This window comes from Ammospiza caudacuta, chromosome 1 (assembly GCF_027887145.1).
Source record: "Ammospiza caudacuta isolate bAmmCau1 chromosome 1, bAmmCau1.pri, whole genome shotgun sequence".
NCBI lineage: Eukaryota > Metazoa > Chordata > Aves > Passeriformes > Passerellidae > Ammospiza > Ammospiza caudacuta.
Window position 1 is genome coordinate 115638337 of NC_080593.1, and position 13892 is coordinate 115652228.

Genomic DNA, 13892 nt, shown 5'->3' on the forward strand with positions numbered 1-13892 from the left:
AAAATTCTCCAACAACTCCATGTCCTAACTATTGCACCATTACAATTCATAATTTTTGACATCTCAATTGAATTTTAGAGACGTAGCAACTAACACAAAATGAACTTAACATTTTAGAAAAAAATATAGAATTTCAGAGTTGTGCCTTTTTCTGAGGATCTCAAAATTTATGAAGAGAGATTTGCTATGTCCCTGTAAAAGACATGTAAATGTTGTCCTTGTATAGTTAAGAAAGTGGAGCAAAATGGGTTTGTGAATTTTGTAATTTCTCAGGAAGCCTAAAGCAAATCCAGGAATAAAATAGCTGCCTGATTTTCAGAGCGATGCTTTAGTCCAGGAACTCATCCTTTCCCCTTTGGACATTTATTGCAGGCCTATCAGAATGGCTGTTTCCATATAAAAAGGAATGTTACTTTTGCAGTTTTAGTGCTGGAACATCATTGAGCAGCTAGACTGCAGCTTTTGTAAGCACATTGTTAACAAGGGCTACAAAGTCAACTTTGTCCTACAACTTTTTACGGAACATTCTGGCTGTGAAAGTAGATTTCTAAATGCCAGGTTGTGTTCAAGTCATGCAGAAGTTCAAGGCAATTCATTCAACACAGAGAAGGAAGAAGCAAGCTCAAGACACTGTTTATGTTGTCAAAAGAATATCGTTAGCTCTGCTGTGTTATGAGAATATTTTCCTCTGCATTTCACTGCAAGAGCAAATTCTGACATACATTTGATGGGATTCTAATTGACAAAAAATAACATGTTAGCAAGTCAATACCACTGAGAAACCAATGTGGTATCTGAGCTGACATCAAGATGAATTGTTCCAAGCACCAAATATGCAATTGGTACGGAAAGTAAATTTCTAATTGTATTATATGTCTTCCAGAACATCATATACAATTGATTTCCCCTCTGCCATTGCCTAATTTCCACCTAAGAATAAACATGACTGTTTTCCCCCGAGGTCACTAATAAACAATTATTCAGAAAAATAATATTATGCAAAAATTATAAGCATATTGCTAAGCCTGTTATCAAATGGGCAGTGTTCTGTGTTTTGATTTTTGAGACTTTTCAGGCTCAGAAATATGCCATTACCTGTAAGTCCAGCATAGTTTACCATACAAAAACCTTTTATTTTGTAAGTCAAGTATGCTTGATGCTGTTTCTCCCTTTAGCTGAAAGCAAGGAAATGTATTTGACTTGAAACTTTGGGAAAATTCCCCTTTAGCATGTGGTCATAACTTTCTTACTTTGGTTATGTCTTAACTGCTTTTAGAGTGTGAATATTAGGGAGGGCTAGGAAATATAAAAAGACACAAGGACATACATATTTACAGATGCTGAACAGGAATTCAACAAATCTAATTGAACTAGTTGCAACTAGATAAATCTCCTGGAGAAACCTAAAGGTCCGACAGAACTTTCTGTTCTCTACCTTGAAACTTCATTTGATTAGGTTTGATGGATTGCTCTCTTGCTTATCCAGTAGCAGGAAGCCCCTGCATGCTGATATGGTGATGAATGGCCTTCATAATTTCCCTCTCTTTTTTCAAATTGCAAATTTTTTTCTTTTTCTTTCCTTTCTCCCCACCATTTTTTTGGTCATTTCCCCTACATGTGCTTTTTTTGGTGATATTTTCTCTGGTTGCATCAGTGGTCTGCCAAAAATCATCTACTATGCAGCTGGCAGGGTAAGGGAGGTGATTCTGTCCCTCTATTCTGCTCTTGTGGCACCCCAGCTCTAGGGCCTCAGCACAAGAAGGAAATGGATCTGCTGGAGCACAGCAGGAGGAGAAGGACCAGAAGGACATGTTCATGGTCTTTGCATGGGAATTCACCCGGAAACATATCTCACATCTTAGATCTTCTCCTGGAACAACAACAAAAAAATCCACTTCAGCATAATTAGTCAATATATATAATTCACTATAATTTTAAAAGTTTGAGCTTCACTTTTGATACAACTCCTATAATGCATACTATAACTCATATATATATTTATAATAGAGATGCAAGATTTGCTTTATCAATGTTTCAGTTTGCTTCATAGCCAAATGACTGATTAGCTGCTTCAGAAATTGAAAGGGGCTCTTTAATAGAGTTTCCTGGTCCTGACCAAGAATCATGGTAATGATTATTGTATACCATAATCTGTGATGGCTGTGAAGCTTCTCTTTCAACAGGGATTAAGCCAGAATTTAATCATGGACATAAGATCACAAGGTATCAGTGTTTTATTCAGAAAATTTCCCTTTAACACTTCTGCACCACAAATAGCAGCCAGTGCCTGGATCTCAGGAGAGCACTGCCTTGTTGTCCACCAATGCCATACTCTACTCAGTTTGCAATAAAGATTGAGAGTTCTAATATAATTTTATATTTATTTTCAAGGTAACCTTAGCAGTCCCTTGCCCACTGCAGAAGTCTCTGTTTTGCATCTGGGTGGCATTTGTTAGGGCAACTTAGCCCATGTCCTGGCTACATTTTTTGGCAAGTGTCAGAGTGCTTTTTTTATCTGTTGTAATTTCACTGTGACTAATAAGGGTATATCTTTGAGGTACATAGTTTTATTGTATTAATGCTATAATTGTATCTTCAGCTGGCACATCTTCCTTTAACATACTGTTTTAATATAGCAGAACCTACTATAATGGTCATAAGTATGACTCTATTCAGACTTTTTACTACTAGCATACATGTCATGCCCTCAGCCTGTGAGACTTAGTTGTGCCAGGCTTGCCTCAGGGAGGTTTGTTTCCTTTTTTCCTTTTTGTTTTGATGTGAAATAGTACAAAATTGCTATAATAGTAAAGGAAACAGCTCTTTTTTGTTCTTTTTTACTTGGTGATGTTTTTCCCAATTACCATGACCTTTCAAACACAACACTGATAAAAAAAAAAAGTTAAAAAAAAAAAGGTTGAAATGGTTAACCCTGCTTTTGTGCTTTGATTCCTGCCATCAGAATTGCCCAAAATACTTCTGCAACCCAAAACACAGCGGCTCTTATTTCAAGGCTGCAGTATTCAATGAGACATAGCCATGTTTTATTGTTTAAATTTGCTGCAGTGTGGCATCAGCACTTACAGAAACAGTTAACCCTGGCACCAGAGCACAAAAAAACAGGAGTCAATGAGAAAAGTAGCAGACTGATAAGCAGTAGGAATAGATAATAGGGCTCTGCTGATGGTAACTGTATGGACTTGTATGATTTGGTGTAGCAATGACTGAACTTAGTTCTGCTTGTTAAAGGATTTGTCTAGCAAGAGAGATTTACATTGTAATACTAGAAAATGGATTCCTTGAAGAGGTCTAGAAACAGACTGGATTCTCTGAGCCCTTTGCTCACTTTAAATAATGCAGTACTGAAGTCAATAAAATTACACTTGCAGACTACTCCACACATTTTCTCTCTGTCTCTGGCATTCATTGTATATTAAGGCTTAGTTTTCTAACAAAACTCATTACTCTTGACTATGTTAGCTGCACATTTAGCTTGCATGCCCAGTATAAGAAGGATGGCTAAAGACAACAGTATAACTTGATATTAAAATCTGGATTCTTTTTTTAACTTTTTTTTTTTTACAGATTAATCTCAGAGGTCTTGGGCAGCTGTATAAAATCCGCATTGGCCACGACAACTCTGGAAATGATCCCAGCTGGTACCTGGAGGAAGTCAGGCTTGAAAGAGCAGTCCCTGTGTCTGCTGAAGAGATTTGTCTCCCCATACAGAGCTGGCTTTCTGAAGACAAGGGTGAAGGTGACACGTGGAAAGAAGTGGCAATAAGAAACCCTGCAGAGGAGCTTTTGCCATGTACGTGCTCAGTATTTTAGCTCATGTGTTCACTGACCATATCCTGTGAGTATATGACAGATTTTTGTGTTTCCTCCAGAGCAACAAAAGCCCTCCTGCCCAAAAGCCAGTGTAACCATGAAACAATCTCTTCCAGACACATTCTAGCTCCAGAAGAGGGAAGTGATCCTTTAACCCCACGCCTTTCCTTCTCAAAATCAGAATAATAGCTGATGGCCAGGGCATCTTACCCCATAAAATATTTGATTTCTCAGAGTGTTTGATTTCATACAGTATTTGATTTCATACATCACTGGTAAGTACTGCTCTTTAGAGAAAGACATCTGGCAGGAAATCAAGGTATGTAATGTCATGTGATATCCAGCTCCTTTTAGCAAGTTTGAGATCATCCTTTCTTGTCCTGCATGAAACATACTTTACAAGAAATCCATTATCTGAATCATCATCTGAATCCATGATCTGAAATCAAGGTATGTAATGTCATGTGATATCCAGCTCCTTTTAGCAACTCTGAGATCATCCTTTCTTGTCCTGCATGAAACACACTTTACAAGAAATCCATGGTTGGAATCATCACACACATGTTTTTCAAATCAGATTTGAGCCACAGCCATTCACACAGAAATTGTTAGCTGCAGGGTGACACTTTGGAACTTCAAAGTTTATGACAGCTTTGATGCACTTTGTTCCATTTAAGTGAAGTGGGAAACAGCCCATCATATAAAGTTATTATTTAAAAAGTCCTGGGCCTTTAGAGAAGAATATGGATTCAGTATAATCACTATGTGTGGTTTTTTTAAATAGATTCTCTTGACATTAATAGAATGACAACAATGCAGCTGATGGCCAATAATGTCTGACAGTGATAAGTCTTACATAGATAGGTGATACCATTTAGTAATTGGGTTCAAGCTGATGCAGTGAATTTTGCAAGGTGTCTGGGATTCAACATAAAAGAAATTGTCATGCATTTAATGACAATCAAATCATTTCATAAGAAAATACCACAGAAGTGAAAACCCTTAAGTCAAAAGAATATAGTTCTCTGAAAAAAAATTTGAAGAATATGATATGTGAATGTTTTATTGCAGAGGACAGAATATGTTGAAAAACATGTATGAACCAACTCACATTTCTACTTTGCTCTTTTTTGCTTTTTTTTCTTTTCTTCAGAGTAGTTATTAACTTCAATAAGAGATTTCAAAAAGTGGGACTGATCAGGATGAGCCAAGTTTTATGATCATTGACATGTACCACAGTACCATATGCCACTCACAGTAACATATATGTCATTTACTGGTGTAATAAAAAAACAATGCAGAAGCCAATTAATTTGTACAAACAATAATTTCAGCATTAATAGTTCAAATCTGCATTATGCAGTTTGAAAAACATATTTATAGAAAGGCACTAATATTCTAGTCAGTACACTCTATATTTATATATTTATATATGAAAAATCAAATAATTTCTATCAAATGCTAGAAATAGCTTTAAAACAGCCCATTTATATTGTCTTTAATCATTGTATTACTGCATATTTCCTTGTATTTGCAGGAAAATTATTAAAATATATGTTTCAAGTGTGTAAGAAAAGATACATTTCCAAAAGAACTTGGAAATTTCTCGAAAATTTAAGTTTTACTAATTAGTTATTGATTTTAGGAACATTTAAATTGAACATCAATACAAACTCAGCAAGGAGGCCAAAGGATTTCCTATTTATTTTCTCAAGAACAAGAAAATGAAACACTATCCATTTTCATTTCCCATTTAAAAGCTAATTGCTTACAAGCACTGAGCAAACCACATCTAGTCACTTTCTCCAGCAGAAGAAATTACATGCTGGTAATTACTTAATGAGGATTTGATATGATTTAGGAGTTTGTATTCTGTACTTTCAATTTAATCTGTGATCTTCTAGTGATAACAGATTTGCTTAAGTATAAAAGTCATGTGCTTTAAACAAAGCAAACAAATGTAAACTAAGCACAGAAGGCATTGGTCTGGTAATTGCTGTTCTTAAACACTTTCCTCATTGCTCAGCTTCTCTCTCAGAAGAAATGGTAATTTCTCCTTGGTTTTTTTCTCCCTTTCCCCAGCTGAAGTTTTCTATGCAACCAATATGGACCCAAATCCTTGGAACAATTTTTTGACTCCTTGGCTTTCTTTTTTTTCCTAGCATCTTTTCTTAAGATCTGAATTTATTTCCTGGATCTGTTAGCTTTTCTTTACCTCCCTCTCCGAACTTGCTTCTTTTCCATTCAGATTTCTGATCTTGGCAGCCTTTCTTAATCTTTCTCACTGCTCCTCAGCCACTTAAAAAAACTGACACTAATCTGGTCTCCTACTCCAAGTATTGATTTCAGTTCTTTGTCAATCTCTCCATCACACCAGTCTCAACTTACTTTCTTAACTCAGATTTCTTGTCCCTCCAATGCAGGTCTGGCTTTCTCTCTGCTTTTCTTATTTTTTCCACATTGCCAAAGCTTCTGGGTCCATGGCTACTTTTTCTCTTCCTATTACATCTTCCCTTTTGCTTTTCCGGCACTGGGATCTAGAAAGCACCAGATCTGTCTTTGAAATTGTCTCTGAATTTAGCATTCTGTTGTACTGTGTGATTCCTGGAGGTTTCCTCCGACCTGCTTTGGTTTTTTGGGTTCTTGGGTTTTTTTCCTCTGATTCTTCTATGCAGTTGGTGCCTTTTTTTTTCCTTTCTAGCAGTTCCAGTTGCCCAAATTTTACAAGTATCGGATTTTTTAACTGTTGCTCTTTAGATATGGTTTTATTCCCTTGTTACACTGTGATGCACAAAATAAAAGTTATTCAAATATTTTCTAAGTGATAGCCATTGGAAATTAGTAATCATGCCCTGAGCTGGGTAAATCTTAAAATATATCACTCAATGACAATAAGATAGAAGACTTTGAATGTTTTTGACTTAGCTTTATAGCACAGGAATATTAGGGGAATCAGACCAGAGGTGGCAGCTCAGTGACGCTGCCACAGCTGCATGGCCCCAGGTCCAACAGCAGCCAGGCTCAGCACACTCCCAGCCAGCACCCCAGAGAGCACAGGTGTGTACCACACATCAAGGCAGCTGCACAGGTCACCCAGGCACAGAGCAGCTGCACAAACACAGCACCAGCAACTCCATCCTGCCCTCCTCTCTGGCTGAGCAGGACAGACGTCCAACAGTGGGACTGTGTATGAGTATAGATGTGTACAAGGTAGATCAAACAGCTGGGCTCACACACTCTGTCTAATCCCCAGTTGCTCCTGGATCCCAGTCTCTTCAGTTGCTGGCAAATGGACATATGAGCCCCTGAGGCTGCAGCCCTGCTCCAGCCTCTGGTACAGGCCATTTCCCTCACGCCCAGCCCAGCAGGTTTCATCCCTGCAGATACCCACACCCCAGGGTGTCTCTGGCAGCTGAGCAGGACTCACCTGGTCCCTCCAACACTCAGCTGCTCATGTGGTCTTTTGCCACAGACATATTTTATAAAAAGTCCTTTTGCTGGGATTTTTTCTCCTGAGATGCTGAGAGGTCTCAGAAATGAAATGTAAACAATGCAAACAATAATTATCTGCTGCTGTGGAATGCACCAGGTGCATCTTTGATTTGTCTCATGTGGTTGTTTTACATTAATGGCCAATCACAGTCCAGCTGTCTCGGACTCTCTGGTCAGTCACAAGATTTTATTATCACTCCATTTCCTTTCTATTCCTTTCAAGCCTTCTGATGAAATCCTTTCTTCTATTCTTTTATTATAGTTTTAATATATCATTTCCTTTCAATATAATATATATCATAAAATAATAAAGCAGCTTTCTGAAACATGGAGTCAAGATTCTCATCTCTTCCCTCGTCCTGGGACCCCTGCAAACACCACCACAGTCTTGCTCTCAGGGACATGGGCTCTGACCCCTGATTCCACTCCACTCACTGGCAGTTTTATTCCCTTCAATCTCTCCAGTTGCTGCCATGCACGACTCCAAGTCCAGTTGTTGGTACTTGTACTCCCTACCCACACGTGCACACACACAGAGAACAGATGTGATCTATTTTCTAACACCACTTCCTCCCCAGGTCACCTAAATCCATCTATTTCCTTGACTTTAATTCCTCTCCTAAATGTCTTATAAGTCTTCTGCAATGACAATATCACAGAATCACAGAATCACAGAATCACAGAATTTTCAAGACTGGAAGAGACCTATAAGATCATCTAGTCCAGCCGATGTTCTAACTGTTCAACTAGATCATGGCAGCAAGTGCCACATCCAGTCTTTTTTTAAATTCTTCAAGGGATGATGCCTCTACCACCTCACTGGGTAAATGATTCCAGTTTCTGACCACTCTTTCTGTGAAGTATTTCCTTCTTACTTCTAACTTACATCTAGCTTGACGCAACTTGAGACTGTGTCCTCTTGTTCTATCCGTTGTCACCCGGAGAAAGAGGTCGGCCCCCAGCTCACTACAGCCACCCTTCAGGAAGTTGTAGAGAGTGATGAGGTCACCCCTTAGTCTCCTTTTCTCCAGGCTGAACAACCCCAGCTCCCTCAGTCGCTCTTCATATGGCTTGTGTTCCAAGCCCCTTATTAGTTTCGTTGCTCTCCTCTGGACACGCTCAAGTAACTCAACGTCCCTCTTAAAGTGAGGGGCCCAGAACTGGATACAGTACTCCAAGTGAGGCCTCACCAGTGCCGAGTACAGGGGAAGAATGACCTCTCTGTTCCTGCTGGCCATACCATTTCTGATACTGGCCAGGATGGCATTGGCCCTCTTGGCTACCTGGGCACACTGCTGGCTCATATTCAATCGACTGTCAACCAGCACCCCCAGGTCCCTTTCCACCTGGGCACTATCCAGCCACTCCATCCCCAGCTTGTATCGGTACAGGGGATTGTTATGGCCGAAGTGCAATACTCGGCACTTGGACTTATTGAAGTTCATCCCATTTGATTCTGTCCATTTGTCCAGCCGTTCCAAGTCTCTCTGCAGAGCCCTACACCCCTCTAGTTGATCTACACTCATACCCAATTTGGTATCATCAGCGAAACTACTAATAAAAGACTCTAAGCCCTCATCCATATCGTCAATAAAAATATTGAACAAAACTGGTCCCAACACAGAACCCTGAGGGACACCACTGGTGACTGGTCGCCAGCTGGATGTGACACCATTCACCAGCACTCTTTGGGCCCGGCCATCCAGCCAGTTTTGAACCCAGCAAAGGGTATTCCTATCCAGACCACGGCCAGCTAGCTTGTGTAGGAGTATGCTATGGGAAACAGTGTCGAAGGCCTTTCTGAAATCCAGAAAAATAACATCTACAGCCTTCCCTGCATCCACTAGCCGGGTTACCTGATCATAAAAAGTGATCAGGTTAGTTAGACATGATCTACCCCTCCTAAATCCGTGCTGGCTAGGTCTGATACCCTGGCCATCCTGCAAGTCTTGCATGATGGCATGTAATATGAACTGTTCCATTATTTTGCCAGGTATAGATGTCAGACTGACTGGTCTATAATTGCCAGGATCATCCTTTGCGCCCTTTTTGTGAATAGGTATCACATTGGCCAGCTTCCAGTCATCCGGAATCTCACCAGTAATCCACGACTGTTGGTAAATGATAGAGAGTGGCTTTGCAATCTCACTCGCCAACTCTCTCATCACCCTGGGGTGGATCCCGTCTGGTCCCACAGATTTGTGAATGTCCAGGCATTTCAATAGTTCTATAACTGCCTCTTCCTGGATAATGTGGGGACCATTCTGTTCCCTAAAACCATCTACCAGTCCAGACGGACGGGAGTCTTGAGGGCAAGTTATCTTCTCATTAAAAACCGAGGTAAAATAGCCATTGAACACTTCTGCCTTCTCCTCGTCTGTAAATACTAAATTACCACCTGTGTCCATTAAGGAACAAAGGCTGGTCTTACCTTTTTTCCTACTATTAATATATTTATAAAAACGTTTTTTGTTGTCCTTAACAGCAGTCGCTATCCTGAGTTCAAACTGGGCTTTGGCCTCCCTAATTTTTTTCCTGCATACTCTAGCAGCCCTCTTGAATACATCCTTGGAGACCTGACCCTTTTTCCAACTCTGATACGTCCTCTTTTTATTCCTAAGCTCTTCCAAGATCTCCTTACCCAGCCAGGCTGGACGTTTGCCCCGTTGACTGATCTTTCGGGATACAGGAATGGTTTGTTCCTGCGCCTTCAAGATCTCTGCCTTGAAGTAAGCCCACCCTTCCTGAACTCCTTTATTTTTAAGGGCGGCTTCCCAAGGGACACTCTGAATGAATCTCTTAAACAGGCCAAAGTCCGCCCTCTGGAAGTCCAATGTACGAGTTTTACTCGTGCTCCTCCTAATATCGCCAAATATTGAAAACTCTATTATTTCATGATCACTCTGCCCTAAACGACCTCCAACCATCACATCCCCCACCAGCCCATCCCTGTTTGTAAATAACAAATCTAATGTAGTCCCTTCCCTGGTGGGTTGATCTACCAGCTGTAACAAGAAGTTATCTTCCATAGTTTCTAAGAATTTTCTTGATTGCCTCTTTACTGCTGTGTTAAATTCCCAGCAGATATCTGGTAGATTAAAGTCACCAACAAGAACAAGGGTTGATGCTCTTGAAAAGTTGCACAACTGCTTATAGAGTAAATCGTCTACTTCTTCTTCTTGATCAGGTGGACGATAACAGACTCCCAATATGATGTCGGCGTAGTTGGCCTTCCCCTTGATTCTTATCCATAAACATTCGACCTCTTCTTCCTTTGTTTCAATTTCAATGGCATCGAAGGTTTGCTTAACATAAAGAGCTACGCCACCTCCTCTTCTTCCTTTTCTATCTCTCCTGAAGAGTCTGTATCCAGCCAATGTAGTATTCCAGTTATATGAGTCATCCCACCACGTTTCCATGATGGCAACTACATCATAACTTTGCAGTTGTACCATGGCCTCCAGCTCTTCTTGTTTATTGCCCAAACTGCGTGCATTTGTATACATGCACTTCATCTGGGCAACTGAGTTCACCCCTATCTTACATTTACAATTCTTGGGGCTGCTTCCAGTTAGCTCAGCTGGTTCCCATTCCCCCTTCAAGCTTAGTTTAAAGCTCGCTCAATGAGGTCTGCCAGTTCATGAGCTAAAATCCTTTTGCCCTTAATGGAGAGGTGTACTCCATCTGATTCCAGCAGAGAAGATGCTGTAAAAGTTTCGCCATGGTCATAAAATCCAAAATTATGTCGATGACACCAACCCTTAAGCCACTTGTTAATGATACGAATTTTCCTATTTCTTCCATCTTTATCTTCCACCACCAAAGGGACTGAGCTTCTCCTTCTCTTCTGCCCTATGTTGCATCTGACACACTTGGGGCATCAAACCCCTTAAGTATGAGAGATACTCCAAATTGTCTTTTCATGGTGGGTTTTGTGCCCAGGCTGAGACTCCTGGGATAGCCCTGCAGGGGTTGGCAGAGTGTTCCCTTTCCCTAAGTCTCTAGGGGTTCTCACCCGCCCTTGTGCACCTGTGCTTGTGAAGATGGGCTGATGGTCCTTGTGATGGGTTTGGGAGAAGCCAGAGGAGAGTGTTACCTGGACTGTCCCCTGTCTGTATTCCTCTGTACATGTGCAGACTTTTATCACAGATCCTAACACAAGGTTGTCTTCAGATATGGCTGAACTTTTGTTCCAAAGGGGTACCTGATGCAAGAGGTTTTGAATTCTCTTACTGCTATGGTTATGTGAACATAAATGTCAAATGAATATAAGTGGGGAAACATGTCCTGTTCTTGTTCACATACTCAAGGGTATAACTGTACTGAAATGAGATAAAAGACAAATACTGAGACTGAGGTGGGAAAAATTCCAGCTCCGAAGATTTGGCATTCTTTTCCACTTGGAGAAGTGTGCATGTAAATACAGAAAGGTCAGAAGGTGGCCTCTGACTGAAATAGTGCAAAAGATGACCAAAGCAAATAGTAATAACACAAGTGTTATCTCTACAAAAATTTTATCCCTGTTTTATCACTCAGGAAGCACCAACTACATAAGTAAATAGTCAAGTTTCTTTATTGTACAATTCATTAGCAAGTGTGTTTTTCAAAGCTGGTAATTTTCTTGCATGTCTTGAAGAATATATATATTTTTAGACTATTGCTCCAAATATTACTAGTGGAGATTAGAGAGCAGTTAGTGGAGATTAGAGTGAGAACTATAATTCTAACTGAAATGTCCTAACCTGATATTGTTTTTGTATTTGTGTCCTTTAAATTAATATATGCACCACTTCTGAGGAAGATAGTCCCTCTTAACCAGTATCAGCCATTAAGAATTTGTTCTCTTTTAGCCTTAATGCTTCACTAACCTGTATCTTTGCCCTTCTGTCATTGCAAAATTCCAAACACTCTTTATGAAAGCCAGGTGGTGACAAAAACAGAGATTCAACCTTGCTGTTTGACAGATTGAGCTAAAATGACCATTTCATTCAAGTGGGCATGTCATATGGAAAAAAGGCAGAACCTGGAGCAATACTGTGCAAAACTGTTCTGGGACCTTGGTATGCCAGCATAAAGAGAGGACTGAAGAGAAGCAGTTGGACAATTTTAATGTTGTGTGTCATTTAACATCTCTCCAGGTTTTGTGCTCTTTGGCCAGTTTGTCTGTTTACACTGGCAGCCTGGTGGGAGTGAATTTGCTCAGTGAAGCACTCAGTGCTAAAATCCCACTTAGTTAAGTGCCCTATGTGCTCTTTATGGGAGTCTAGAGGGAAGTTACTTCAGGCTTGTTCTAGTCTGTTCCCCAAGACTGACTGCCAGTTTGTGTCAAGATTGTTGTCAATGTGTTCCTGGAATGTATTAGCTGGTGTAGTTTCATCCAAAAAGGACCTAGTTCTTTGCTCTAAAACCAGTCCATGCTGCACACCAGAAAGAGGGAAGTAGAGCCAGCCAGGGGATTCAGCAGTGTGATAAGCAAACCAGTGTCATTAGGCACAGACAGCTGTGGATCTTCAATTCATTTGCTCTTAGCCAGAATTCTCAAATAATTGCTTTTAGTGGAATTATTTTCAAAAAAGCTGACGCTAGGACAGCAGTTTGTACCAAAAGAAAGAGACCAGTATTTCTGCTATGAAAACTTTCATTTTCAGATTCTCAACAATAAATTCTTCCTTAATTCTATTAAGATTGTTTTCTTCTCCCAGAACATATCAACATATTAACTTAGTCTTTAGTGGAGGTATTTGTTTACTGTTTATATTTTCCAAGGGCAAGTATCATACATCATTGAGTTCCGTACATTACTTCTTCCAAAGGAATTGGTAATTACATACTGTGCCTGCAAACTGGGACCAAACTATCTCTTGTCATTGGTGAAGGCTCAGGTATATATCAATTTTCTGTATTGGAAACCCTGATTCAGGTGCCCAGAATGAGAAATCTGGAAAAAAGGGTTCTCTAACTCATGTTCTATTGCCCTTAGTATGCCCTTAGGTTACCTCTTCACAACCAGGAAAACTTCCTTTCTCCTTCTGTTTTGTCCAAAGTACTTCACTCCTTATGTTATCAATAGATGCCAGAAGCTGGAGTTGGGATTTAAAAAACTCCTGAAGCCTCATGATAGTATCTCAAGAAATAGCATTTTTATAGGCTGAGCAACAAGAAATTTGGTACTAGTACACTTGACTGCTCATATGACTCTACAGTACTTTTTATATATTTGCTTCTGTCATTTTTTAGCACAGTTGTTATACTGCTTCAAAGTCTGCCTTTTAAAAACTCCTCACCTCTGTCTGAAAACACTTTCCTTCCCTTTTTCATTTGTTTCATTCATGCATCCATGTTGCAGATTTTTCTGTTTGGTTTCTAGAGCTTATCTAACGTTACCCTGTGAGCAATTCGAAGATTTCAATCACTTATTTTCTGAAAGGTCATTTTCTTTTTTATTGAGTGCTAGCTGAGATTTTTTTTCCCCCTGCTATTCTGTATTAATTAATCCTCTTATATCCTTTATCAAAGTTACTGTGTTTTCCAAGACATTTCTTCTATTACTTTGATGTGCTCCACATTGG

At 39.8% G+C, this 13892-nt stretch overlaps 1 protein-coding gene across 1 annotated transcript in view; it reads left to right on the top strand.

Annotated features, from left to right (window-relative positions):
• The window catches only part of LOC131565693 (lipoxygenase homology domain-containing protein 1-like), a 116586-nt gene that overhangs the window by 10512 nt on the left and 92182 nt on the right, over positions 1-13892 (top strand). The window contains 1 exon segment of the mRNA XM_058816717.1: positions 3586-3811. Coding sequence (XP_058672700.1) covers positions 3586-3811 — 226 coding nt within the window.